The sequence below is a fragment of the Panthera tigris genome, chromosome A2 (assembly GCF_018350195.1).
Source record: "Panthera tigris isolate Pti1 chromosome A2, P.tigris_Pti1_mat1.1, whole genome shotgun sequence".
NCBI classification, from domain to species: Eukaryota; Metazoa; Chordata; class Mammalia; order Carnivora; family Felidae; genus Panthera; species Panthera tigris.
Window position 1 is genome coordinate 11,378,638 of NC_056661.1, and position 26,512 is coordinate 11,405,149.

The following is a 26,512-nucleotide window of genomic DNA, read 5'->3' on the forward strand; positions in this document are numbered from 1 at the left end:
GAAAGAAAGAAAGAAAGAAAGAAAGAAAGAATCAAGGAGAGGTTGGTGCACTGACCAAGAAAGATGCAAAATTCTGGAAAGAGCATGCAGTGCTGGGTGGGATGCACTGAGAGTGCTCTGAATACCCATTCAGGACAAAGGATCAAGACTTGGGAGGTAGGAGGGTGCATAGCAACAGTCCTGAGAGATGGACAGAAATCATTATGAACATCTTTTCACAGATAAAGAAACTTGAGACTCAAAAGGTGAAATCATTTGTTTACATTTTTGCAACAAGTAAGGAATAGGGGTGACATTCTAACTGTGGTCTGCTTGCAAAGCCAGAGCTCTCCCTGTTCAGCTCACTGCCATCAATGGAAAACCTTAGGGATGCCTGGTTACAGCAACAAATCTTTAAAGGTTTGTATCCATGATGCTGAAATGGCCCAACACCCACACACACACCCCACTAAGGGCACAGCCTCTAGAAGCCCAGAGGTACAAAGGTACAAAGTCAGAGGCACATACATGGTTATTGGCCAGCTTTGCACAGTGAGGTGTGCTTGCCACCTGCAGGAGAGGCAGGGGACAGACTTGCTTAATGCTCCTTTTTACAGCCATGACTTCTACCTACAGGCATCCTGGGGACCAACAGCAACAACCAAAGCTAAGGAGTGGCACAGTCTGAAACATTCTACTCTGTCTCCAGGGAATCAATTCCTCATTGACTCGATAATTAAGCCATAATCAGTCAGACTGGTCAGAATAGCCTTTCTCTTCCCCTTTCCCCCAGCTAGACTTTACTCCTTCTTGGCTAGATCTCACTAAGGGCTATGACTCTGAGACTATAACACTGTCACCTGAGCTCTGGGGGAATGGTCAGGTGCTGGAAAGACACACAAGCCTGCTGAGCTCTAGAAGCCATCAAGGAGCTACAGTGAAATGACCATCGGCGCTTTTATTGAGTGCCAAGTGCATGCAATAGCTGCCCTATGCCCTTTATGTACATTGGGCCTTATAAACCTCACAGCCTGCCTGCGAGGTAATAATAGTCCCACCTTCCTATCTCAGGTGAGGAAACGAAGGCTCGGTGGTACTTAACTACTTCCCAAGGATCTCACACCTGCCAAGAGGTAGAGCTAAGACTTGCCTGAGTTTCGCCACTACACTCTTCTGCCCCCCAACACTCCCAGAGACCAGCAGGCATAAATAGGAGAGGGCGTCTAGCAGCAAGGAAAGATACCCAACAGACCGAGCTCAAGTTCAGACTCTACGATCTTCCAGCTCAGTGACTGAGCCAACTTCTCACAGGGGTTGTTTACTGAGCACCTGTGACGTATATTCCCAGGCCTTTGGAGTATTTTGTTAATGATGCTCACTCAAATAACCAGTATAACCAAGTATATAACCAGTATAACCAAGTCATACTGCAGAGCGGTGAAAAGCAGTGAACTCTTGTTATGCACAAAAACTGGAATGACTCTCACAAGTACTATGTTAAGTAAGAGACCACATGGGAGAAAAAGCATATATGACTGTGATAAAATAATGTTCAAGTCAAGGCACACTAATCTAAGGTGTTAGAAATCAGAAAAGTGGGGGGCACCTGGGGGGCTCAGTCGATTGAGCGTCCGACTTTGGCTCAGGTCATGCTCTCACGGTTTGTGAGTTCGAGCCCCGCGTTGGGCTCTGTGCTAACTGACAGCTCAGAGCCTGGAGCCTGCTTCAGATTCTGTGTGTGTGTCTCTCTCTGCTCCTCCCCTGCTCACATACAGTATCTCTCTCTCTCTTTCTCTCTCTCTCTCTCAAAAATAAATAAAGATTGGGGTTTTTTTTAATTTTAAAAAGAAATCAGAAAAGTGGTTATCTCTGGGGAGAAGAGATGAGTGAGAATGTGGAGCAGTCATGAAGGGGCTTTGGGGTGCTAGATAGATGATAGATAGATGACAGGTAGATAGATAGATATATAGATAGATGATATATGATTGATAGATAGATAGATAGATAGAGATAGATAGATGATAGATAATACATAGATGATAGATAGAAAGATGATAGATAATACGTAGATAGATGATAGATAGATAGATAGATAATAGATAAATGATAGATGATAGATAGATAGATAGATATAGATAGATGATACATAATACATAGATAGATGATAGATAGATAGATAGATAGATAGATATAGATAGATGATAGATAATACATAGACAGATGATAGATAGATGATAGATGATGATAGATAGATGATAGATAGATAGATAGATAGATAGATGATAGATAGATGATGATAGATAGATGATAGATAGATAGATTATAGATAGATAGATAGATAGATAGATAGATAGATGATAGATAGATGATAGATAGATGATAGATAGAGAGATAGATAGATACATAGATGATAGATAGATGATAGATAATACATAGATAGATAATAGATAGATGTTAGGTAGATGATAGATGTTAGATAGATAATAGATAGATAGATGATAAATAATACATAGATAGATAGATAGATGATAGATGATAGATACATAGATACATAGATAGATAATAGATAGATGATAGGTAGATAGATGATAGATAGATAATAGGTAGATAGATAGATAGATAGATAGATAGATAATAGATGATAGATGATGATAGATAGATGATAGATAGATAGATAGATAGATAGATGATAGATAGATGATAGATAGATGATGATAGATAGATAGATAGATAGATGATAGATAGATGATGATAAATAGATAGATAGATACATAGATGATAGATGATAGATAATACATAGATAGATAATAGATAGATGTTAGGTAGATGATAGATGTTAGATAGATAATAGATAGATAGATGATAAATAATACATAGATAGATAGATAGATGATAGATACATAGATACATAGATAGATAATAGATAGATGATAGGTAGATAGATGATAGATAGATAATAGGTAGATAGATAGATAGATAGATAGATAGATAATAGATGATTGATAGATGATAGATAATACATAGACAGATGATAGATAGATGATGATAGATAGATGATAGATAGATAGATAGATGATAGATAGATAGATTATAGATAGATAGATAGATAGATAGATGATAGATAGATGATAGATGATGATAGATAGATACATAGATGATAGATAGATGATAGATAATACATAGATAGATAATAGATAGATGTTAGGTAGATGATAGATGTTAGATAGATAATAGATAGATAGATGATAAATAATACATAGATAGATAGATAGATGATAGATACATATATACATAGATAGATAATAGATAGATGATAGGTAGATAGATGATAGATAATAGGTAGATAGATAGATAGATAGATAGATAATAGATGATAGATGATTGATAGATGATAGATAAAATGTATACAGTTTTTATATAGCTTCTAATAAATATATAAATATTTCTATATATTAGAACACAGATAGTTTCTTATAAAACTTAAACATACACTTATACTCTTGGAAATATGAAAATGTATATCCACACAAAAACCTGCACATGAATGTTCATAGCAGTTTTGTCTATAACAGCCCAAACTAGAAATAACCTTCAGTGAATGAGTGGATGAACACATTACAGTTCGTCTATACCATGGATACTACTCAGTCACAAAAAGGAAGGACATATTGATACATGTAACAACTCAGTTGAATCTCAAGGCTATTATGTCATGTGTAAAACGCCGAACTTTATCAAAAGCATACAAGCTGCACGATTCCATTAATATAACATGTTGGAAGTGTAAAATAATGTGTGTACAAAGTATTCATTTTAGCAAAGACTGGAAACACTCAACAAGAGAAAATTGATTACATAGATGGTGGTACAAATCTACTCGATGGGAAATAAAGAGCTGTAAAACAAAATTACAGATATGAAAATACCACCAAAATCAATTAAGCAAGAACTGTAAGATTCAGAACACTATTATAGTTTGCTAACTTTTACATGCAGAAGGAGGGGAGAGTGTGTAGCGAAGGTGGGAGTGTGGGAGTGAAGATACTCTGGCAGGTTACATAAGAAATTATTAATAGGGGCTGTTCATTGATGGCGGGCTTGTTATGAACTGGAGGGATGGGGATCCAGTTTGGGGGACAGCATTTCGTGATTTCTCTGTAGGACTATTTTCTTTTTTTTTTTTTTTAACGTTTTATTTATTTTTGAGACAGCGAGAGACAGAGCATGAACAGGGGAGGGCCAGAGAGAGGGAGACACAGAATCGGAAGCAGGCTCCAGGCTCCGAGCTGTCAGCACAGAGCCTGACTCGGGGCTCGAACTCACAGACCGTGAGATCATGACCTGAGCTGAAGTCGGCTGCTCAACCGGCTGAGCCACCCAGGCGCCCCACTGTAGGACTATTTTCTAACCAAGAGTGAGTATCACACAATTTTTTTAAGGGTATTTATCTTGAGAGTGAAAAAGTGCAAGCGGTGGGGGGCGGGGGCAGAGAGAGAAGAGAGAGCAAGAATCCCAAGCAGGCCCCTCACCACAGGCAGGGCTCAAACTCATGAACTGTGAGATCATGACCAGAGCCAAAGTCAGATGCTTAACCGACTGAGCCACTCTGCCCCCCCCCCCGGGGTATCACACACTTTAAAAGTTAAATTTTTTAAAGACAACAGAAAGCCAATGGACGAGAAGGTTAAAAAAAAAAAAAAAAAAAAAGATCCCAGGAGATAGAGAGGCTCCCCCCGGGGTGGGGGGCGGACAAAAATTGGGGTCATGATGGAAACACCCAACACCAAAAAACAAAGGTTCACCAACATTGCTGGTGGCAAGAATCCAACAAAGATTTCCTAATCCCATCCAAAGTGGGCTTGGTAGAGTTAATGAAGATTGAGCCCTTCATGTGGCTGATAGGAAGGTGTTTTTAACAAGGCTGTGGATTGAAGTCCCAGTTTCAAGTACAGGACCTGACCTATGGCAGGTGACCAGGAAGTGTTTGATAAATTCATTTATCTGATCTGAGATTTATTACTTTCCTTGGTGAACCCAACGGTATAAATTCCCTTCCTCGTGGAATCAAGACATTGGGTCAGACATCTGAGTACTCCGTGGAAGGCTTGGACCTTCAAACCACCCTGCCTAGGAACTGCCATGAGGCCCAGTCTGGGCTAGGAGGGGATTTTAGGGGGGTGTCCTGTGAGAGTGAATCCCTGGTGATTTCTCCATTTCCTCGCCCTCTCCATCATCCCAAAGTGCATCTACCCCAGAGAACAGGCCATAAGTGGCAAGAATAGAAACAAAACAATGAGCATCTTCTTTCTTAACAAGGAGCCACGGGGCTAGCGTCCCCCAAGGGCCCCCAAACTGTAAGTATCCTGTAGTGTCCCTGGCCCCCTGCTCACCTGCCCCAGGCCTGGGTGGACACATGATTCCCCCACACACACAGACATCAGACTCGCCCCAGCCATCACAGCCTCAGTGGTCTCCTGTGCCCTTCTTGAGGGCTTAACGCTGACCACAGGATACCCTGGAAGTCAGTGTAAAAGGAGGTTGGCCAACACCATCCCCTTGGTGATACCATCCTGGTAAGTCAGTGAGGGATGGAGAAGGGAATTGAGCTGGTTGGGGCTGGGAAAGAAGAATCCCTTTCCTTCTTGGATGCCCAGAGAGACAGGAGTGTCTGAGACCAATTCTGCACCCTCTGAGCGGACAGAGGACACAGAGGGCACACACTCTGTGGCAGCTCACGCGAAGAAAACATTTAGGGTCTGCAGCTGAGGGACATGTGCACAAATGGGACAGCTTTCTCCACTGTGGTGGTCGTCTAGATGTGGTCCCCGGGGCCAGCAGCAGCGCAGCTCCCGGGAACTTCCTAGGGGCGCTGATTATCGAGCCCCACCCAAGATGCTCCAGCCCTCTACGAAACACTGACACAGCTCAAAGTGGAGAACCACTACTCTAGGGCAACCAAGGACTTCACACCAACAACCAAGGACAGCTGCAAATATATTGCCAGGAAGGGACTCTCAGGAATAGTCACAGTCCACAGCATCCCCTTACAAAGCCTCCAATGCAACTCTGAAAAATCTTCAAAAGTAATATAAGGGGGGTTTTATTTGTTTCTTATTTTTAAGTCTATTTATTTTGAGAAAGAGAGAGAGAGGGCGTGAGATGGGGAGGGCTCCACACTGCCAGTGCAGAGCCTGATGTGGGGCTTGAGCTCACCAACCGTTGAGACCACGACCTGAGCTGAAATCAACAGTGAGACACTTCCCTGATTGAGACACCCAGGTGCCACAAAAAAAGAGTAGTTTTGCCAGAGATCTCTTGAGGTTGCCAAGGAGGCGATTACGCTGTTAACCTTCCTGAAAGCCCCCTTCCAACACCTCTTCCACCTCCAAGGGTTCTACTCCTCATAGCAGATACTTGCACCTCTCTCTTATTCTCATAACGTCTCCGGGTCACCTGTAACCTTTCTTATACACACCTATCTACCTACTCTGTTCTCCCGTATACATCCTGATCCCACTTCAGCTAACCCTAAATCTTTCTGGAGACCAATATTCCTTGGAAGGCAAGGAGACGATAATTTTAGATGCTTGTGGTTGAATCGTTTTCCCTAGCACAGTGTAGCTCTGAAACGCCTCTCATCACGAAGCACACTCTCAGAGAAGCAGTGGCTGGTGAGAGAATAAGAATAAATCTGTCCAGATGGGAGTAGAGCCATTACAAGCAGAAGGCCCCTACCATCGCTCTCAGCCTGTGCCTCATTGTCAGGTATAACCAACACTGTCTCCCTGCGGTGGGTGTTGAGAGACCCACACATAAAGAACCAGTGCCTCCTTTTTTTTTTAATTTTTTAATGTTTATTTATTTATTTATTTATTTATTAAATATAATTTATTGTCAAATTGGCTAACATACAGTGTGTAAAGTGTGTTCTCGGTTTTGGGGCTAGATTCTCATGGTTCATGTTTCCATACAACACCCAGTGCTCATCCCAACAGGTGCCCTCCTCAATGCCCGTCACCCATTTTCCCCCTCTCCCCCACGTCCCCCATCAACCCTCAGTTTGTTCTCTGTATTTAAGAGTCTCTTGTGGTTTGCCTCCCTCCTTCTCTGTTTGTAACTATTTGTTCCCTTCCCCTCCCCCATGGTCTTCCGTTAAGTTTCTCAAGATCCACATATGAGTGAAAACATATGGTATCTGTCTTTCTCTGTATGACTTATTTCACTTAGCATAATACCCTCCAGTTCCATCCACGTTGCTGCAAATGGCCAGATTTCACTCTTTCTCATTGCCAAGTAGGATTCCATTGTATATGTAAACCACATCTTCTTTATCCATTCGTCAGTTGATGGACATTCAGGCTCTTTCCAACACTTGGCTATTGTTGAAAGTGCTGCTATAAACACTGGGGTACAAGTGCCCCTATGCATCAGCACCCCTGTATCCCTTGGGTCAATTCCTAGTAGTGCTATTGCTGGGTCTTAGGGTAGATCTATTTTTAATTTTTTGAGGAACCTCCACACTGTTTTCCAGAGCAGCTGCACCAGTTTGTGTTCCCACCAACTGTGCGAGAGGGTTCCTGTTTCTCCACATCCTTGCCAGCATCTGTTGTTTCCTGAGTTAATTTTAGCCACTCTAACCGGTGTGAGGTGATATCTCAGTGTGGTTTTGATTGGTATTTCCTTGATGAGGAGTGACACTGAGCATCTTTTCATGTGTCTGTTGGCCATCTGGATGTCTTCTTTGGAAAAGTGTCTATTCACGTCTTCTGCCCATTTCTTCACAAATATTTATTTATTTGTGAGAGAGAGAGAGAGAGAGAGAGAGAGAGAGAGAGAGAGAGAATATGAGCATGGGAGGGGCAGAGAGAGAGGGAGACACAGAATCCGAAGCAGGCTCCAGGGTCTGAGCTGTCAGCACAGAGCTCGACGCGGGGCTTGAACTCACAAGCAAAGAGATCATGACCTGAGCCAAAGTCAGACGCTTAAGCAACTGAGCCACCCAGGCGCCCCACATTTTTGTCATTTTTATGAAAACAACTCACCTTTGAACAATCCAGGCTGTGTCTGGGAGTTTTGTTTTGAATAAACTTCTTAAACAGCTGTTTAAGACACTATAACAATGCGTCTTTCACTGAGGGTTTCAATTGCTAGTGACAGCCTGTCTAGAACATAAGAAAATACAAAATTTCTTGTCCTGGAAGGCTACTGTTAATGTCAAAATGTACTTCCAAAACACCATTGGCTTTAAAGCTCCAAGTATACTTTTTTACCATGAAATTTTAAAATCTCCACTTAACCAGCTTTCTGGGTTCATCCATGGTCTCTATCTCCCCCTGAGAATGGACTGGGTGCTGTCCCAGTATGCTGAATGCTCATGGCCAGAAGGTTAGTCACAAACCTGCCAAAGCATTTCTGCTCTCATCAGTTGAGTTGAGTTGAATTGTTTTAAGTAACCAAATATGACTGTACTGGTTGTAGTTGCTGCTGCAATTGTATCATTTAATTCAATGCTATAGAAATAAAAGAATTGCAAGAAGGGGCACCTGGGTGGCTCAGCCAGTTAACCATCCGACTTCAGCTCAGGTCATGATCTCACAGTCTGTGAGTCGAGCCCTCCGTCAGGCTCTGTCCTGACAGCTCTCAGAGCCTGAAGCCTGCTTCAGATTCTGTGTGTCCCTCTCTCTCTGCCCCTCACTCTTTCTGTCTCTCTCTCAAATATATATGTATATATATATATATATATATATATAGAGAGAGAGAGAGAGAGAGAGAGAGAAGGAAGGGAAGGAAAGGAGGGACGGAGAGAGAAAAATGTTTTTTGATTAAATCCAAGTTGAATGCTTTAGAAAGACTTCAAAAAAAGGAATCACTAAAAAAACAATTGCTGTCTAATGAGATGTGAGCAAGATAACAGCATAACTGAGGTGTAAAATCATAAAAACCTGCAAGGCTTCTGTCCTTGGATTGTTTCGCAAGGATCCCCAGTATCTTGTTCCACATTAGTGGAGCAAACTAGAGCATAGCAAGAAGCCTATGGGTATGACTCAGGCAGGAAAGGTGATCAGGCAGGCTCACCATCGATGCGTTCGTACCCAGAGAGAAGACCGTGGTCCTCATCAAAGCCCGGTGAATAAATTTACATTCTTGACCAAAGTTAAAATTCGAAAAGTATGTTTGTGCATATTTGTGTTCCCACGAGATGTTTAGCACTGGTCCTCATCACAATGGATGAGAGGGGTTTTACTGTAGTCATGACATGGCAGCAGAGCATAAATGCCCCTAATAAATGTGGCATTCATTGGAAGCAGAAGAAGAGTGCTATCTGTCCTTATATCCTTAATCATTAACCTGAAATGGATGCTAACATTGCATCATGTTCAAGAAGGATGACTGAAGGGAGGAGAGAAAATAGAGAACGACAGAGGGAAAGGAAGAGAAGGAAGAAAAGAGAGTGATCGGGTTCCCTTTTTCTGTGCTGGGTTTGGTTTAGGTTGATCCAGCTTCATTGTGTTTTCTGCAAAGCATTTTTCCACTGGGGGGAAATAAAACAACAACAAAGGTATTTATGGGCAGTTTCTGAGTTGTCTCTAAACAACCAAGTTAAGTTTTTGAGATGCAAACTATCTCAGGCATGGTCGGTTTCACTGGGGACAAACAGAAACCCACAGATCTTCACAGAATGCTGCAACCCCCAGGCCTGGAGCTCCATATCCAACTTCCAGCTTTATGTTGTTTTCCTCTCCTTTTTCCTCCCCTGTTTCCTCTGCAGTAGACACAGGCTGTCAATGGAACCAAAACACCAAAAAAATGAAACAGCAGTCTCAGAATTTCTTCTTCGGGGACTCTCAGAAAGGCCAGAGCATCAGATGCTCCTCTTTGGGCTGTTCCTTTCCATGTACCTGATCACTGTGGGAACCTCCTCATCATCTTGGCCATCATCACAAACTCCCACTTCCACACGCCCATGTACTTCTTCCTCTCCAACCTGTCCCTTGTCGATATTTTCTTCTCTTCCACCACTGTCCCAAGATGCTGGTGAACCTTCGCACCCAGAGCCGGGCCATCTCCTTTGTGGGAGGCCTTGCTCAGATGTATGCCTTCCACCTGTTCAGGACCATGGACAGCTTCCTCCTGGCCATGATGGCCATTGACCGCTTCGTGGCAATTGTCCACCCTCTACACTACTCAGTCATCATGAGCCCTCGTGTCTGTGGGTTGCTGGTTGGGGGGCCATGGCTGATCACCAATCTCCAGTCACTCGTGCACACCTCCCTCATGGCTCAACTGACCTTCTGTTCTGGCTCCGAAATCCCCCACTTCTTCTGTGATCTCATGCCCCTGCTGAAGCTCTCCTGCTCTGACATGCACACCAATGAGCTGGTGGTTTTTGCTTTTGGCATCGTCATGGGCATCAGCCCCCTCTCCTGCATCCACCTGCATTTTCTGGGCAGTCTTCAAGATCCCTTCTGCTCAGGGCAAGTGGAAAGCCTTCTCCACTTGTGGCTCGCACCTCACCACGGTGTCACTGTTCTATGGCACCATCTGGGCCATGTACTTTGCAGCCCACATCTGCCACTTCCTCCCAGAAGGACAAGGCGGCTGCCCTGATGTGTGGGGTGGTCATCCCCATGCTGAGCCCCTTTATATACAGCCTAAGGAACAAGGACATGAAGGCAGCCCTGAGGAGGTTCATCAGCAAAGCAGTCTCCTGTCAGTGCTAGGTCAGAACGGTGGTTGGCATTTACCGTGTTCCAGAACCACTGTTGGGTGATGAGAACACAGAGATACATCCCATCCCTGCCCTCAAGGCATTCAGAGTTGAGTGGGGGATAGAGATGTGCGAATAAATCTTTATGGTACAACATGGTAAATGTGTCACAAAAGTTGAATGGAAAGTTATGGGAACCCGAAGAGAGAGATGTGTGTTTTCCCCATGATTTGTCTTCCCCGTGAAGATCAGAAAAGTAGTCTTAAATTGGCCCTCTCTGGGCTATCGGGCTTATGGGATTGCTACATGGGTAACACTAGTTGAACAAAAGATTGGCCACACCATTTTAATATTGAGAAAGACAACACATATTAGCCAGTTACATCACCATGCTTCCCAAGTGACTCGGAGAAGGACATTGAAAGCATCTGTTGAGATTAGCTCACTTATCATTCGTTTCAGCAGCCACCAGCCTCGGTCTCACAGGGGCCTTGGGGTCACATCTTGTGGCCATGAGTTTGGAAATCATTGTCATCAACAGGCCTCCCATGTGCACCTCTCCTCCAGGCCCATCCATTTGACAGAGTTCTTTCTCTTAGATTTATTTGTTTATTTTAGAGAGAGAGAGAGAGAAGAAGAAGAAGAAGAGGAAGGAGAAGAAGAGGAGGAGGAGAAGGAGGAAGGAGAAGGAGAAGAAGAAGGAGGAGGAGGAGGAGCAGAGAGAGAGGAAGAAAGAGAGGATCCCAAGCAGGCTCTGCAGTGTCAGCACAGAGCCCGATGTGGGGCTTGAACTCACGAACCACGAGATCATGACCTGAGCTGAAGTCAGATGTTTAACCGACTGAGCCACCCAGGCACCCCCTGTTTTTACATTTTTAAGTGGTTGGGAAAAAACTAAAAGACTACTCTATGACAGACTGAAATTATATAAAATTCTAATTTTAGTGCTCATGGAGTTTTATGGGAACACAGCCACACCCATTAATCATCTATGACTGATTTCAAATTACAGGACAGAGCTGAATAATCTTGAAGGACACTTCATGTTGCACAAAGCCTAAAATGTTTACTATCTGGCCCTCTACCAAAGGAGTTTACTGACCCCTTTTCTATAGAAAACATAGAAATTGATACCCAAGTAGATCCAAGAATCGGAAGCATCAGCTTCATGGGGAGTTTGCTAGAAATGAAGACGCAAACGCCATCCCAAACCATTGAATAATAATTTAACAACAACCCAAGGGGCTTATATGAACCTTAAAGTTTGGGGATCACGGGAATCAGTGGGGGGTGGAAAGAAGGGAAGTAGCGATTTGGGACCCAAATAGGCCTTCAGTTCAGAGATACAAGAGAACCATATCTGGGGCATTTTTCCAAGGACATTTTCCATGTTTCCCTTCCATAAACACCGCCCTGGAGAGGAAGGTCCAAAGACTCCACCAAACGCTTTCAAAGAATTGCAGCTACCGCTGGAGGACGTGGCCACCAGGTGGCGATAGTGCCGTTTCACAAAATGGATTTAAAGTTCGGTTTTTCAGAAACCTTTATCCTGGCTGTAAACTGGCCCAGTTCCCCCGACCTCCCGCGCAGTCGTGCTGTGGAAGGGAGGGCATGTGTAAAGTTCCTGTGGTGGGACCGAGCCTGGGTTGCTCAGAGAAATCACGGAAAGGTGTGTCCCCAGCCCACAGAGGTGTGGTCACTCACCGCAGGGATTGGTCCACAGGGCAGAGGGGACCAGAACATTAAGCAGGGATATAGGGAGGGCTTGTGCTTCTGAATAAATCCACTGGTGAACCATACCATGGATTGGGGGTCAGAAAACGTTCTATAAATGGCCAGAGAGTAATTATCAGCTGTATAGATCCTACAGCCTCTGGCACAGTGGTTCACCTCTGCTGTTCCATCATGGAAGCCACCATCGACAACACATCAAGGAATGGGAGTGGATGAGAACCCATGAAACTTTATTTACAGACATTGAAACTTGAATTTCATATAATTTTACATGTCGTGAAATATAGCCTTTTTTTTTACTGTTTCATTAAAAAAAATGTATTGACATCAAAATGATTCAGAAAGACTCCTAACCAACATCCACCTTCTGTGCGCTTCTCTCCCCCAGATCGTAGTGATAAAATATAGCATGTGCCTTCTATATTTTCAAGAAAGCCAAATACGTTGCAAAAATGGATCTGGCTGTTTGGGTTTTAGTGACTGGCATTCGGTTCACTCCTTTTCTTCCCCCTGCCCCCAGAAACCCTCCTACACACTTGCCTCTTCTAATTTGACTACCTGGCAATGTAGGATCCCAATTATCTCAACTACCAAATTATTTCAGCTGTCGCCCACAAAGAAGAAATCAGGAGGAGGTTTCTACCTTCTCTTTCAACTGGCTGGGCTCCAGGGTTGCAGGAAAAATAATAATAACTAAGTTGTGAAACAGAAAATCCTGTCTAAAATCTGCCATCCAGTGTGAGCTTTCTAATATTACCTATTATCGGACGCATTAATGCTATGGTTACCACTACGCCTACCTTCGTGGATACTAGCTTTAAAGTTTTGATTATCCAACAGAATTACCAAAAGTAGCCCACAAAATGTTTTTCTTTTTATTTGTTTCCAAACATTTTAAACTCTTAAAAATCCGGGGTGGCTGGGCGCCTGGGTAGCTCCGTTGGTTAAGTGTCCGACTCTTGATCTCGGCTCAGGTTATGATCTCACGATTCATGAGTCCCACTTTGGGCTCTGCGCTGACAGTGTGGAGCCTGCTTGGGATTCTTTTACCCTCTCTCTCTGCTCCTCCGCCATTTGCACGTGGGCTCTCTCTCTCTCTCTCTCTCTCAAAATAAATAAATAAGTGAAATTTTTTTAAAAAATCATTCATAGCTCAAGAGCCAGATTTGGCCCACAGGCTCTAGTTTACCCTGGCACATGTGGATGGGAGTGACAAGAAGCAGGGAGACCAAAAGGGACCAAAGAGTAAGAGATGAAATGAGCTGAATCCCAGCACCAGACAAGGAAGGGACAGGTGGTGCCACAGGACCTTTGCATATGCTAATGCCTCCTTAGCTTTGAGGTTTTGAGGCAAACCGCACTTCCTCAGGGAAGTCTTTCACCCCCTCCTTATCTCAGCTATGTCAGGTGCCCAAATACATTCACTATTCCTCATTGTCCCCATCACATCAGTGATTTGGTGTTCATATGTGTGATTCTCTCATGAGAATCTATGTCACCGACTGAACTGTGAGCTGAGAAATGAGAGACTGTGTTTTCTTGTTTATCTTGCCCAACTCCATTCCCCCATGCTTAGTACGTTGGTCACTCGAAATATATGTGTCGACTGAGTGAATGAATTAATAAATGAATGGATGAACAAATGAATGAATAGGGAGGCAGTGCAATGACAAGACTCTAGGAGGTAGTCCGGGTTGGAAGAGAGACATCTAATAGTCAAGGTTAAGTTGCTGTGGTATGCAATGTAAACTCTCCCTCTGCTCCCCCAGCCTCAGTAAAGGCTGTTACACACCCAGGAGCCCTGGTGAAATCAAGGAGAGAAGCCAGTGCACCTCATCGTAGAGACCAGAAAGAGCGAGCTCACTATGAAACTATTTAACTCAGCGATAACAGAAGACCGTGAGAAAACAATCATCCAGTAATTCTCCAAAATCTCAGCAAGGTGTTCGAAGGGGGCTGTGCCCATTTATCTGAAGAAGCAGAGTGGCCCTGGCCAGTATGAGAGCACAGTAACACTTCTTTCTCTATACATGGGACTTTATTGGGTGACGCAAAGCAATTTGGAGACTCGGACCCTGAGGCTCAGAGAGGGAAAGTGTGCCAACGTCAGAAGCTAGATCAGGGCAGAGGGGGGGATTCCAATCCAGCATACTGTGACCCCAAAACTTGACCCCTCCCTCCACCGTGCTGGATGCCCTCTCAGGTGAGTGCCCAAGGTCACGCTGCAGCCCCATGTGGGGCTCAGTGTGGAGGGAAAAGGGGCAAACGGTGGATCAGCTGGTGAAAAAGAAAGGCACGTCCAGGAAGGCACAAAGAAAGATGCAGTAAGACTACAGCCTGAGGCCCTGGAAGCGAAGCTCCTACTTTTAAATGTACATTTAGATTTGGGGGGAGTCACTCCTATCTCTGTGAACCTAGTGGGTGGTCCCCAAGACCACCCTCAGGTTCAATGCTTCACGAGGAGTCACAGGACTCAGCAAAATTGTTACACTCACAGTTTATTACAGGGAAAGGATACAGATGAAAAGCAGCAAAGGTAAAAAGCACATGGCGGTGAGGGTCCAGAAGAGACCAGCCACCAGGGGACCAGTTGTCCCCTCCCTGTGGGTTTGTATAGACGCACTTAATTCTCCCAGCAATGATGCTTGACAACACACGAGGTATATTGTCAACCAGGGAAGCTCCTTGAAAACAATTCCTCGTCCAGAATTTTCACTGAAGGTAGGCCGCTGTATTATCGTCCTACAGCTGCCATAATAAAACACCACAGACAGGGTGACTTAAACAAGAAAGATTTATTATTCTAAGGCATCAGTAGGGCTGGTTCCTTCTGGGGCCTCTCTCCTTGGCTGGTAGATGGCCGTCTTCTGTGTCCTCATATGCTCTCCCCTCTGTGCACACACATCTCTGTGTCCAAATTTCCTCTTCTTATGAGGACACCAGTTACCTTGGATTAGGGCCCACCCTAAAGATTTCATTTGTTTCAATCACTGTTTAAAGGCCCCATCTCCAGATACAGTCACGTCCTGAGGTACTGGGATGGGGGGGAAGGGGGAGGGAGTCAACATATGAATTTGGTGTAGACACAATTCAGCCTATAACAGCCACGTAGACACGGTTGACCACCCATGTGGCTGACCTTGGTTACTCAGTCTCTTGCCCCTCTAGAGGCCAGACTGATACCTCTTGGATCAGTGTGGCCCAAGGTCCCCACTATAAACCACGTGGTTAGCATGGCCCCCCAGGTATACAAAGGGATTCTTGTCAAGTAGGATACTCCAAGGGCTTAGGGGCCACCTCCCAGGAGCCAGTCAAGGGCCAGATGTTTCTGTGGACGACGCAGTAGAGCCCAGAGACCTGGGAGAGAGGAGAGAGAAGGTAAGGAATGACACGGGGTCTCTGCCTGGCTCTGCCCACCAGGCCACTTGCCCCACCTAACTGGTCTGTCACCCCTCTCCAGGCTGCCTCCCCTTCCTGTGGAACAGCCAGAGGTCCTGCAAGCTGGACAGCAATGGCAGCTCTTGGCATGGCAGCTGGTGGCCAGTAGCGGAAGGTGTCCTGGGGCCTGTGCAGGGGCCTGGAGAGCAGGAGGGCCCCGCAGACCTACAGCTGATGGAAGGAGGGCTCTGCACAGGGAGCTGGGGGCTCTGATGCACCTTAACTTCCACTCTACAGCTTGTCTGCTGGGCTTTGCCGAGGGCCACTGAGAGGCTCCGGCCAAGATATGCCGCCCCCCTAACTGCCTGCCAGGTGACGCCACATTCCACCTCAGGAAGCTGCCTCGTGGTGCCTTGGCCACCCTCTGCCCCTCTAGCTGCTTGAAGCCACCCTGGTGGATGTCTCTGAGCAGCCTCCTGTTCCCTGGCTCCTCTGAGGATGGACTCCCACCCAGGCAAGTGCCTCTTCACCCTGGAAGATGCCTCCTGCAGGTGAGCCGCGGGCACAGGGGCAACTGAGAATGACAAAAGTGGGTGGGGAGAGCTGGGAGCCTGTTCCCCATAACCTTCTCTATCTTCTAGTCCCGGAACAGAGGGCCCTAGGGAGATGGCATACAGGAAGCTTAGCCCACAGACACACACCCCACCGCCATTGTCCCCACCCCCACAGCCTGGATAACAGGGGGCACGTAATTCTTCCTTTTGGATGGATAAGGAAACGGAGGCCTAGAGAGAATGTCTGCATTTAGGGCTCCCAAGAAGCCGACTCTGAGATAAGGATTCAAGTGCAGGAAGTTTATTTGGGAAGTGATCTAGGAAATGCTGGAAGGGGGGTGGAGGAGTGAGAAAGGGAAGGGAAGAGAAGGAAGGCAGTAAAGAGTGTGCTGATATTCAAGTTTCCAGTGTGGGCAGCTAGAACTCAGTCCCAGGGGAACCCATGGGGGTCAGTGTGGAACATACACATCAGTCACCCCACATGAGGGGTGAGGGAGCTGGGGTACTTATCCACCACCCCCCACGGTCTGCCACAGGGGTGCAGAGCTCTGTGCAAACCTCACCAGCCCCCTCTGCCTGCATTTCTTCTTTCAACAAATCCCCATTCTGCTGGGGCTATCCATCAAGCAGCCAGCAAGAGCATTTGGGGGAAAGAGAATACACACACACACACACACAGGCTCCTAAATCCAAACAGCAACTACCAAAATGCAGATTAATAATTGTACACACTTCACAAAATGTGAAAATTAGTATACATAGCCATTTTATTAACACTTACCATGAATTTCTGGTTGTTAAGAAAGAATCATAGCCAACTGTGAATTAAATGAGCTACATGTAGACAAATAAATGTAACAGGGAAAGTGCAGAAACACAAAGGAGTTTACCAAAAATGAAGATTGATGTGGTACATGTTTCTTTAAGTTTATTTATTTATTTATTTTGAGAGACAGAGCAGCATGAGCAGGGGAGGGGCGGGGGGCGGGGGAGAGAGAATCCCAAACAGGCTCTATGCTGTCAGCGCAGAGCTCGATGAGGGGCTCAACCTGATGAACCATGAGATCATGACCTGAGCCAAAATCAAGATTCACATGCTTAACCGACTGAGCCACCCAGGCGCCCCAGTGCTTGAATGTTTTTTGATCATTTGATGGGTGATTCTAAGGGCTGATCTCATCCCCACATCAGCCTCCAGCTTCTTGGAGGTTCTGGGGTACCCTCCCTGATGGGGCCCTCTTCCTGTACCCCCTGCCTTGGACTTGTGAACAGGTGTTGTTTTGACCCTGACCTCTCTCCCCACTGTCTGCAGCTACCTCAAACACATCTGGGGTGAATCCTACTGCTCTTCAGCCTGATTCCTCCCAAACACACACATCCAAGACAAATGAACATAACCTGAGAGACGTGTAGGACACTAACAAGCATACTAACATACACATAATGGGAGTCCCAGAAGGAGAGAAAATGATAGAAAAAAAAAAATAGTTGAAGAAATAATTGCACCAAAAAAAAAAAAAAAAAAAAAAACAACCTCCCAGAGTTGATGAAAGATATGAATCTACACATCCAAGAAGCTCAACAAACTCCAAGTAGGACAAACACAGACATCCACTCTGAGGCACATGATAAGCAAACACTCACGACCTCCTCTTGTGCAAACCTCTTGGCCACCACCCCCTCCTATCCAGACCTCTGGTACCTGGCACCTGATCTCCCACCTGGACATTCAGCAGTGAACAAAACAGACAAGCCTCTGGTGGAGTCCCAGGTTAGACAATTAAGCAGATGAACTAGAACAAAGCATTGGAGCTATTAAGCTCAGGCTGTGACAGTGTTCAGAGAAATGAAATACAATGAGGTAATACTGAGTGGACAGTGGTGGGTGTTGAAGGAGGGCCTCCCAAGGAGGTGCTTTTAGAACTGAAGAAGAGAAAGCAGCAAATTCGGAGGAACCAAGTCTTCCCACACAGAGGGGACTACTTGTGCAAACGGATTGGGACAGTTTGATGTAAAGGAGGACCAGAGAGAAGGTCATGGTGAGCAATGGAGACAACAAAGGAAATGAGGCTAGAACTCTTACTGGGAATCTGGGTTTTACTCTAGGCGGGATGAGCAGTCATGGGAAGACTGTACAGCAGGGGTGGGGCGTGCTGGAATCTGACTTCAGCGTTTTAAGTCCACCCTGGGCACTGCACAGAGAATGAAATGTAGGTGTGAGGCAGGTTACATTTTCCAAGGTGGCCACAGCATCTCCCAGCCCACATCCTGTTCACAAGGTCACCTTGACACATCGCCCACTGAGAGGAGTGGGGTCTATGAATCTGGCTCCAGAAGTGACACAACATGACACCCAAGGCTGGGTCAGGAAAGGTAATGCAGCATCTGTCCTGTTCACCTTCGGAGTCCTGGGTGGCCATGCGTGAAGTCTGGTCATCCTGACTACTGACCTGCTGGGAAGAAGGCCAGACCGTAGGGAGAGGCCCACGTAGCAGCCCTAGTCCACAGCCTGTGAAGAGGTCCCAGCCCTCAGCTGTGATGAGCTGCAGGACCTGTGAGTGACCTTGCCTCCAGATGATTCCAGCCGCGTGTGTTGAGTTCCCCCTGAACCACTGATTGAGTGGAAACAATCAAGGTCAGCTCTGGCCTGCCAAAACCCCTTACCCACGGCACCTGTGACATAAAATGGTTTTCACACCACTAGTTTGGGGGGTGGCTTGTTAAACATCAGTAGTAACCGGAATGGGGGGTGGGAAAGTTAGGTGGAGGAGGGAGGCGCCCAGAGGGGCATCCAGGATATCAAAAAAGAGGAGCTGTCATGGAAAGGAGAGAGGCCAGGGCTTGCACCAGGCTGGGGCAGTAGATGGGGGGGGGGGGGGTTGGATAGGAGAGGAAATACGGGCAAGATGCGTTTTGAAGGTAAACCCAGCATGACGCGCGGTGTTCCATCACCAAAGGAGGGTGGGTAAGAGGGAAGACGAGGGCTGTGCCATGATAGTCCCAGGGGGAGCGAGGAAGGCAGCCTAGAGCCCCCATTCCCTCCCCACCCGGCCCGGGCGACTACATCTCCCAGCATCGCTCGCTCAGGCCGCGGGAAGGGGAAAAAAAAAAAAAAAAAAAAGTTTGGGCCAAGCATTCCCGGAATGCGCTTCCTGCTGGCGCGGAGCGGGGGGCGGGCGGGGCGGGGAGGGGAGGGCAGGGGGGCGGCGCGGCCGGAGCCCGGGGCGCGCACTCGGCCCGGCCCGGGCCCCAGCATGGCCGAGCCGCTCCTCAGGAAAACCTTCTCCCGCCTGCGGGGCCGGGAGAAACTTCCCCGGAAAAAGTCGGACGCGAAGGAGCGCGGTGAGCGCGGCGGGGGGGGAGGGGGACGGCGGAGGAGGGGGCGCCGAACCCCGCCCGGCCCGGGAGGGTGGGGGGGTCCTGGAGCCCCGAGGAGGGCCGGCTGCGGCGGCTAGGGGAGCCCCGCGGAGTCCCCTGCGGCCCGGGGTGGGGGACCAAGAGCGGGCAGGGGTCCTGGAAGGAAGGGGCTGGGCAGGGGGAGAGGGGGCGCGGACCGTTATGTGCGCCCGGCCGGGGATGCCAGCGCTGCGGGCTCCTTAGGAGGCCCGGGAGGGGGGCCTCGCCCCTGACAGGAAATGGGGCCGAGACCGAGCGCCTGGAGGGCGGAGGGGAGGAGGAGTTGGGAAGCTGGCAAACGGGCCCCAGTCAGGCCGGGCCGGGGACACTCTGCGCCCCTCCAGGATGGGAGGTGGGTAGCGAAGTCCTGCAGAGGAGGGAGAGGGGCGGTGCATCAACCCCAGTAGCCACCCGCCGGCCCCCTCCTATTAACCAGTGACTGCAGCTGCACCCACCTTAGGCAGCCCCAGGAAACTGTCCCCTTTATGCAGGAGGGGAAACTGAGGCACGGAGCTGTTGGGTAATTTGCCCAGAGCCAATGAAGTGAGTTAAACAGCTCTTTGGACTATGCTGCTAATAGAGACCCCCGAGGCAGAGTCCAGGGTGCTGGAAATCAGAGTTGACCAGAGGAGGGAGTCTACCAGCCAGAAGACAGGACCTTAAGGAATTGGGAGCTGCGTGGGACAGAAAGTCCCGGGAAGGAAGGTGTTAAAGGAGGGAGGCCTGAGGACTCCACATCTGAGCTCCCCCCCCCTCCCCCCCACCGCCAGCCCTTCCCAAAGATTCCCAAGGCTCCTAGAGCAGAGAGAAGGGACCGGGGTGCCCACGCACAAACACAGACAGGAAACAGCCCAGGATGTCAGAGAGGGGAGGACGGTAGAACAGAGGAGAGGCCCCAAGACATTGACCATGGGGATCTGGACTGCGCTGAGAGACAGGGCCCACTCCAGGATAGGGAAAGAGTTTGGAAGACAAGCTCTTAAGAGGTGGGGGGTTGGGGGGGGGGATGTTGCAGGAATGGGAGGACAGAGCACTAGCCGACGTGCCTGCTCCTGTCTTCCTAAGGAAGCAAGCCAGCGTTCACTGTGGGCTGTGTGCTTGACCGTAACCTGGATGCCTAGGAAGCATTCCCCACACCGAGCTCTCTGATGCCTCCCTGGAGGGGGGCATTGACTACCCCCCCCCCATTTCACAGAAGGCCACTGAGGCTCAGAGATGGAAAGCAATTTGCCCAAAGCCACCCAGTAAGAAGGGACAGGAGCAGGGCTCCATGCCAGGGGGTGGGAGGTAGAGCTGAGAATGCAGGGCCAAGGTCTGGAGAAACCCCACTGGACCCCTGAGGCTGAAGGGCAGAGGGACAGAATCCCGTCTGGGACCCCAGGAACTAAGAGGGGGTGGGCTGTAAGCTGGCAACCAGTGAGACTGCTGGCCTGTGCCCGCCCATTCCAAACAAACAAGTGGAGTGAATACCACAGCCGCGTGCACCCCAGCCCTGGCCCCTGCTGGGGAAAGAGCTCTTCGCTGGGGCTGCACTGGGGGCAGCAGGCGGTAGCTGGGTGTCACTCCCCTTGCTCTCTGCCAGGCCGGCCAGCCCAGCGCCCGGAGCCCAGTCCTCCAGAGCCAGAGCCCCACGCCCCCGAAAAGTCCCAGGCTGGGGCAGAGGGCCCCCCTAGCCCCGAGGCATCCCGGAGCCCAGCTCGGGGGGCCTACCTGCAGAGCCTGGAGCCCAGCAGCCGCCGATGGGTGCTGGGTGGGGCCAAGCCACCAGAAGAGGCTGCTTTGGGGCCCAGGGCGCCCGGCAGCGGGGAGCCCGCGGGTGAGATCTGGTACAACCCTATCCCTGAGGAAGACTCCAGACCCCTGGCACCTGAGCCCCCGGGGCCACAGCCAGGCTCAGCGGAGCCAGAGGGCCCAGCCTCACAAGGTGAGCACAAGCCTCAGACCTCCGGCCCCCCAAGATGACCACAAGCCTCACCCCGGTCCCAAGCCCAGCCTTCTGACCCCTGAGGTATGCTGTTCCCCAGGCGCGGCCCCTGCCAGCCCCCCAGCCAAAGCCTCCCGCACGAAGTCCCCCGGCCCAGCCAGGCGCCTCTCCATGAAGATGAAGAAGCTGCCTGACCTTCGGCGGCGCCTGAGCCTGCGGGGCACCCGGGCGGGCCGCGAGCGTGAGAGGGCCGCCCCCGAGGGCTCCGTCATCAGCCGCTACCACCTGGACAGCAGTGTGGGGGCCCCTGGACGGGCGGCAGGGGCTGGGGCCACACGGGGCCCTCGGGCCGGTTACCTCAGTGACGGGGACTCTCCGGAGCGCCCAGCGGGGCCCCCATCGCCCACTGCCTTCCGGCCCTACGAGGCGGGCCCCCCAGCCCGAGCGCCGCCCGCCGCACTCTGGGGCCGCCTCAGCCTACACTTGTACGGGCTGGGGGGGCTGCGGCCGGCACCTGGGGCCACCCCCAGAGACCTGTGCTGCCTACTGCAGGTGGATGGGGTGGCCCGGGCCCGAACGGGGCCGCTGAGGGGGGGGCCCGACTTCCTGCGGCTGGACCACACCTTCCACCTGGAGCTCGAGGCTGCCCGGCTGCTGCGGGCCCTGGTGCTGGCATGGGACCCCGGTGTTCGGCGACACCGGCCCTGTGCCCAGGGCACTGTGCTGCTACCCACGGTCTTCCGAGGTAGGATACGTGGCCGCAAGGGAAGAGCGGTTGGCACAGGACTCGGCTCCCCTTTTCCCCCAGAGTGTCCGGGGCCTGGGGGGGTGGCTTGGAGTAGGGGGCCAGGGCACAGGAGCCTGTGGGGGCAGACCCCACAGGCCTCCTTGTGTCTTCAGGGTGCCAGGCCCAGCAACTGGCCGTGCGCCTGGAGCCCCAGGGGCTGCTGTATGCCAAGCTGACCCTGTCAGAGCAGCAGGAAGCACCAGGCACAGCTGAGCCTCGCGTCTTTGGGCTGCCCCTGCCGCTGCTGGTGGAGCGGGAACAGCCCCCCGGCCAGGTGCCCCTCATCATCCAGAAGTGCGTTGGGCAGATCGAGCGCCGAGGGCTGCGGGTGAGCCCCTTGCCCCATCCCAGCTGGCCCCCAGACCTCAGACCTACACCCCCAGGACACCCCGCGTACAGAGGCCAGGCCTTCCCCACACGTGCACCCTGCCTGGGACACTCCTAGCTCCAATCCCAGCTTAGACAAGGGCAGAAGGCTCCCCTAGACCATAGCACCCAACCCAGAACCCAGGGTCCCAGACCTTCTGGAGCTCAGAGCCTGATGGGAGAAAAGACACGATCCCCGAAACTCACAAGTGTAAAACTGTGGCTGGGACAAGAGGGGAGAAGCAGGGAGAGAGCAGATCCTTAAAGCAGGACCTGACCTCTGGTTGGGGTAGTCAGGAAAGACTTCCCAGAGGAGGTGACAAGTGACCTGAGGACAAATGAGCCAAGCAGAGGGCTTACGCGGCCAGGTTGTTCAGGGAGCCATGGTGGGGACACCACGACAGGTGTCAGAGGGGCAGGAAGGCAGCTGGTAAAGCTGCAGCCAGCCCCCAAGCCCTCAGCCCACTGCCACCCTGACCCGGGCCTCCAGCTCTCAGCCCACCCGGCCCTCATCAGTTTGTAGCACTGGCCAGAAGACATCTCTCTGCGCCCACCCCCAGGTGGTGGGGCTCTACCGTCTGTGTGGCTCGGCAGCTGTCAAGAAAGAACTTCGGGATGCCTTTGAGCGGGACAGTGCAGCCGTCTGCCTCTCCGAGGACCTGTATCCCGATATCAATGTCATCACTGGTCAGCATGCCCCTGCCTACCCCCGCCTGCTCCCCATTCAACCTTCACCTCAAGGGAGTCCCTGTGGTCCCTCTGGGACCTCACCCTTTTCTCTCTGGCTTTGTTTTCATCTTCCTGTGCCTGCCCTCCTCTTCCCCCTCCCAGCCCCAGCTGACCCCTCCAGCCTCAGAAGCCAGGGGTGCCCTGACCAGAGTGGGCCCTGTGTCCACAGGCATCCTCAAGGATTATCTTCGGGAGTTGCCCACCCCGCTCATCACCCAGCCCCTCTATCAGGTGGTGCTGGAAGCCATGGCCCGAGGACCCCCAAGCAGGGCGCCCTCCAGCACTGAGGGCACCCGTGGGCTCCTCAACTGCCTGCCGGATGTGGAGAGGGTGAGTTGGGCCTGGTGGGAGTGGGCAGGACTCATAGTGGGCTGACACCAGTAGAGTGTTTCATCCACACCTGAGCCCATGATGTGCACGAGCATGTGGCTATTAGGTGCTATCAGAATCCCCACTTCATAGCTATGGAAACCTAGGCCCAGAGCAGTTGAGTGAGTTGCCCAAGGTTGCACAGCCAGGACATCACAAAAATGGAGGCTCTGAATACAGGTCTGTCAACCTACCACAAGGGAGGTTCCTGGCTATGGAATCCTAGAGAAGTCCCGACCCTCTGTGCCTCAATACCCTCATCTGTAAAATGGGATTAATGCTAGCCCTGACTAACACACAGAGGAGTGAGTTCAAATCCAAGCTCTGCCATTCCAAAACTAAGTTACCTTTGTCCTCAGTCTCCCTTCCAGCAAAATGGGATCATAATAGTAGTATCGAAGCCTTAGCTCGGCCATCAACCAGCTATGAGATCTTGAGTTTCCCCACTCCGGGCCGCGTTCGTCTACCCGCCCCCCCCCCCCCCCCGCCACCAGGTGTGACAGGGGACCAGTCAGCCTCACGATTCCCAACCTTCTTCTCTCAGGCCACGCTGACGCTTCTCCTGGACCACCTGCGCCTCGTCTCCTCCTTCCACGCCCACAATCGCATGACCCCGCAGAACCTGGCCGTGTGCTTCGGTCCCGTGCTGCTGCCGGCGCGCCAGTCACCCGCCAGGCCCCGCATCCGCAGCTCTGGCCCGGGCCCCACCAACGCTGTGGACTTCAAGCGCCACATCGAGGTGCTGCACTACCTGCTGCAGGCCTGGCCAGGTGAGCCCGCCTCCGGCCCTCACCACCAATCAAGGCCAGGCCTCCGCAGCGGCCCTTTCTCGGGCGACGAATCAGAGTCTCGAGCTTCAGGCATGCCACGCCCCCTCACCAGGGTAAACCGGTACCTGGTAGCCCCGGCAACCCGTCCAGCTAGAGCCAATCCCAGCTTGACGCGGTCAGAGGCCCTGCCTCTTGACACGCCCTTCAGAGGGCCGGTTGCCTAAGCAACCAGTTCTAGCTCCGCCAGTGAACTAGCGATGCGGTTGCAGGGCTTTTCTTTCGTCAGGGCCAATCAGGGGCCTGGTTACCTGCGCAGCCAATCAGAGGTCTGGCTTTCCGCGTGGTGCGTGACGCCGTCACGAGCCCCGCTCTCCCTCCGCAGATCCCCGCAGGCCCCCGGAGCCTCCGGACGTCGCCCCGTACGTGCGGCCCAAACGGCAGCCGTCGCTGCACTTGCCACTCGCCAGCCCCGAGGTGGTGACTCGGCCCCGCGGCCGGGGCGGCCCCGAAAGCCCCCCGAGTAACCGCTACGCGGGTGACTGGAGCGTTTGCGGGCGGGACTTCCTGCCGTGTGGGCGGGACTTTTTGTCCGGGCCGGACTACGAGCACGTGACGGGCAGCTGCAGCGAGGACGAGGACGAGGACGCGGGCGAGCCGGCGGGCGCCGCTGACTTCGACGATGACTTCGAGGCGCCCTTCAACCCGCACCTGAACCTCAAAGACTTCGACGCCCTCATCCTGGACCTGGAGAGAGAGCTCTCCAAGCAGATAAACGTGTGCCTCTGAGCCGGGCGGGGCGGGACCCCGGTCACTGGGGCCCCGGGCTACTGGCTGCTGAGGCCGTGCTCCATCCAGCCCCTGGACCAGGCCGGTCACTCAGGCCCTGGTCCCGGCTGCTGGGGCGTTGCCTAGTGACCGGCCAGCCCGTTGCTGAGAATCATTCCTCGTTTCCAGTGCTCGCTATTGGGGCATTGGTTGCACAGGCTGGGACTGGGGATTTTCGGGACCAGCCGTCGTGGCCATCTTTTTTGAGTACCAAGGGCTTTTCCCCTTGCTGCCAAAGGCACTTCTCCCGCTTGCTGGGCTGGCCTCTCTTGCCTCCCCTTAGCCAGGGAAACACCAGTTACTGTGAGCATCACCCCGGGGTGGTGAGACACTCCCCGCCCCCTCCCCCCCCCCCCCATGCCCCGCGCCAATCCTCTTGCTGCTGCCAACCAATTCAGTATTAGCTTTAAGCACTGCACTCTGCTTCTCCCCTCCGCGGAGGGCCCAAGGACTATGGTGAGGTGCTGTTTGGGGCAGGGTGGGGGGAAGCCCCTATCTGGGCTCTGGCTGGATAGGGGCAGCTGGGGGCTTTTAGAAAACTAGCTGGTTTCCCCACCCTCTCTTCCAGGGAAAGCCCCGTGATTGCCTCAAACCAGGAAACGGAGATAGCAGAGCCTGGCCCTTCCCCTCCCCCATTCTTCCTCCACATCCCTGAAGAAACTGAGCACTTACAAGACCTCCCTGTGGAGGGGCCCCACCTGAAATGTCAGGCTGGGGGCACTTTGGTACGGAACATATTTATTGCCTCCGTGCGTGTGTGTCTGTGTGTGAGGACTAGTGTGCATGGGTGGACACGTCTGGAGCAGGCGTATGGGGCTCTTTCAGGGACCTCTGAGAGGGAAAGAGTTCGCAGTGGCCAGACACCCTAAAATCCCCAGTAATGGAGCCACAGTGGGCCCCAGAGCTCCAATGGGAGAGTAGGGTCCCCTCCTGTCTCCCCCACCTTCCCTCACTCCCATCTTTGTGGACAAATAAATCAATATGCACACGTTC

At 50.8% G+C, this 26,512-nt stretch overlaps 2 protein-coding genes and 1 long non-coding RNA gene across 4 annotated transcripts; 2 read left to right on the top strand and 1 right to left on the bottom strand.

The window, feature by feature from the left end:
• The first annotated feature begins 9,764 nt into the window (after window positions 1-9,764).
• Window positions 9,765-10,700, top strand: LOC102953431 (olfactory receptor 1I1). The gene is given in 5 exon segments (XM_015540309.2): window positions 9,765-9,885; window positions 9,888-9,998; window positions 10,001-10,409; window positions 10,411-10,534; window positions 10,536-10,700. Coding segments are annotated over 5 exon segments (930 nt in total).
• A 7,736-nt stretch (window positions 10,701-18,436) lies between these two features.
• On the bottom strand, window positions 18,437-24,542 carry LOC122236608. Its single transcript, XR_006214694.1, has 3 exons — window positions 24,456-24,542; window positions 18,638-18,803; window positions 18,437-18,545 (listed from the first exon to the last, which is right to left on the bottom strand). It is a non-coding gene; the product is annotated as an uncharacterized LOC122236608 (long non-coding RNA).
• Window positions 19,562-26,504, top strand: SYDE1 (synapse defective Rho GTPase homolog 1). 2 transcript variants are annotated; one of them, XM_042978421.1, is made up of 9 exons: window positions 19,562-19,695; window positions 21,332-21,673; window positions 21,774-22,418; window positions 22,574-22,788; window positions 23,387-23,513; window positions 23,725-23,885; window positions 24,469-24,694; window positions 25,077-25,468; window positions 26,088-26,504. In XM_042978421.1, exons 1-9 carry the CDS (start codon window positions 19,608-19,610, stop codon window positions 26,172-26,174), a joined length of 2,283 nt encoding a protein of 760 aa, XP_042834355.1. In that variant the 5' UTR covers window positions 19,562-19,607; the 3' UTR covers window positions 26,175-26,504. The 2 variants fall into 2 exon arrangements, with proteins under 2 accessions (XP_042834355.1, XP_042834356.1); XM_042978422.1 differs by lacking the exon at window positions 26,088-26,504 and having other exon boundaries at window positions 25,077-25,480.
• Window positions 26,505-26,512: the final 8 nt, after the last annotated feature.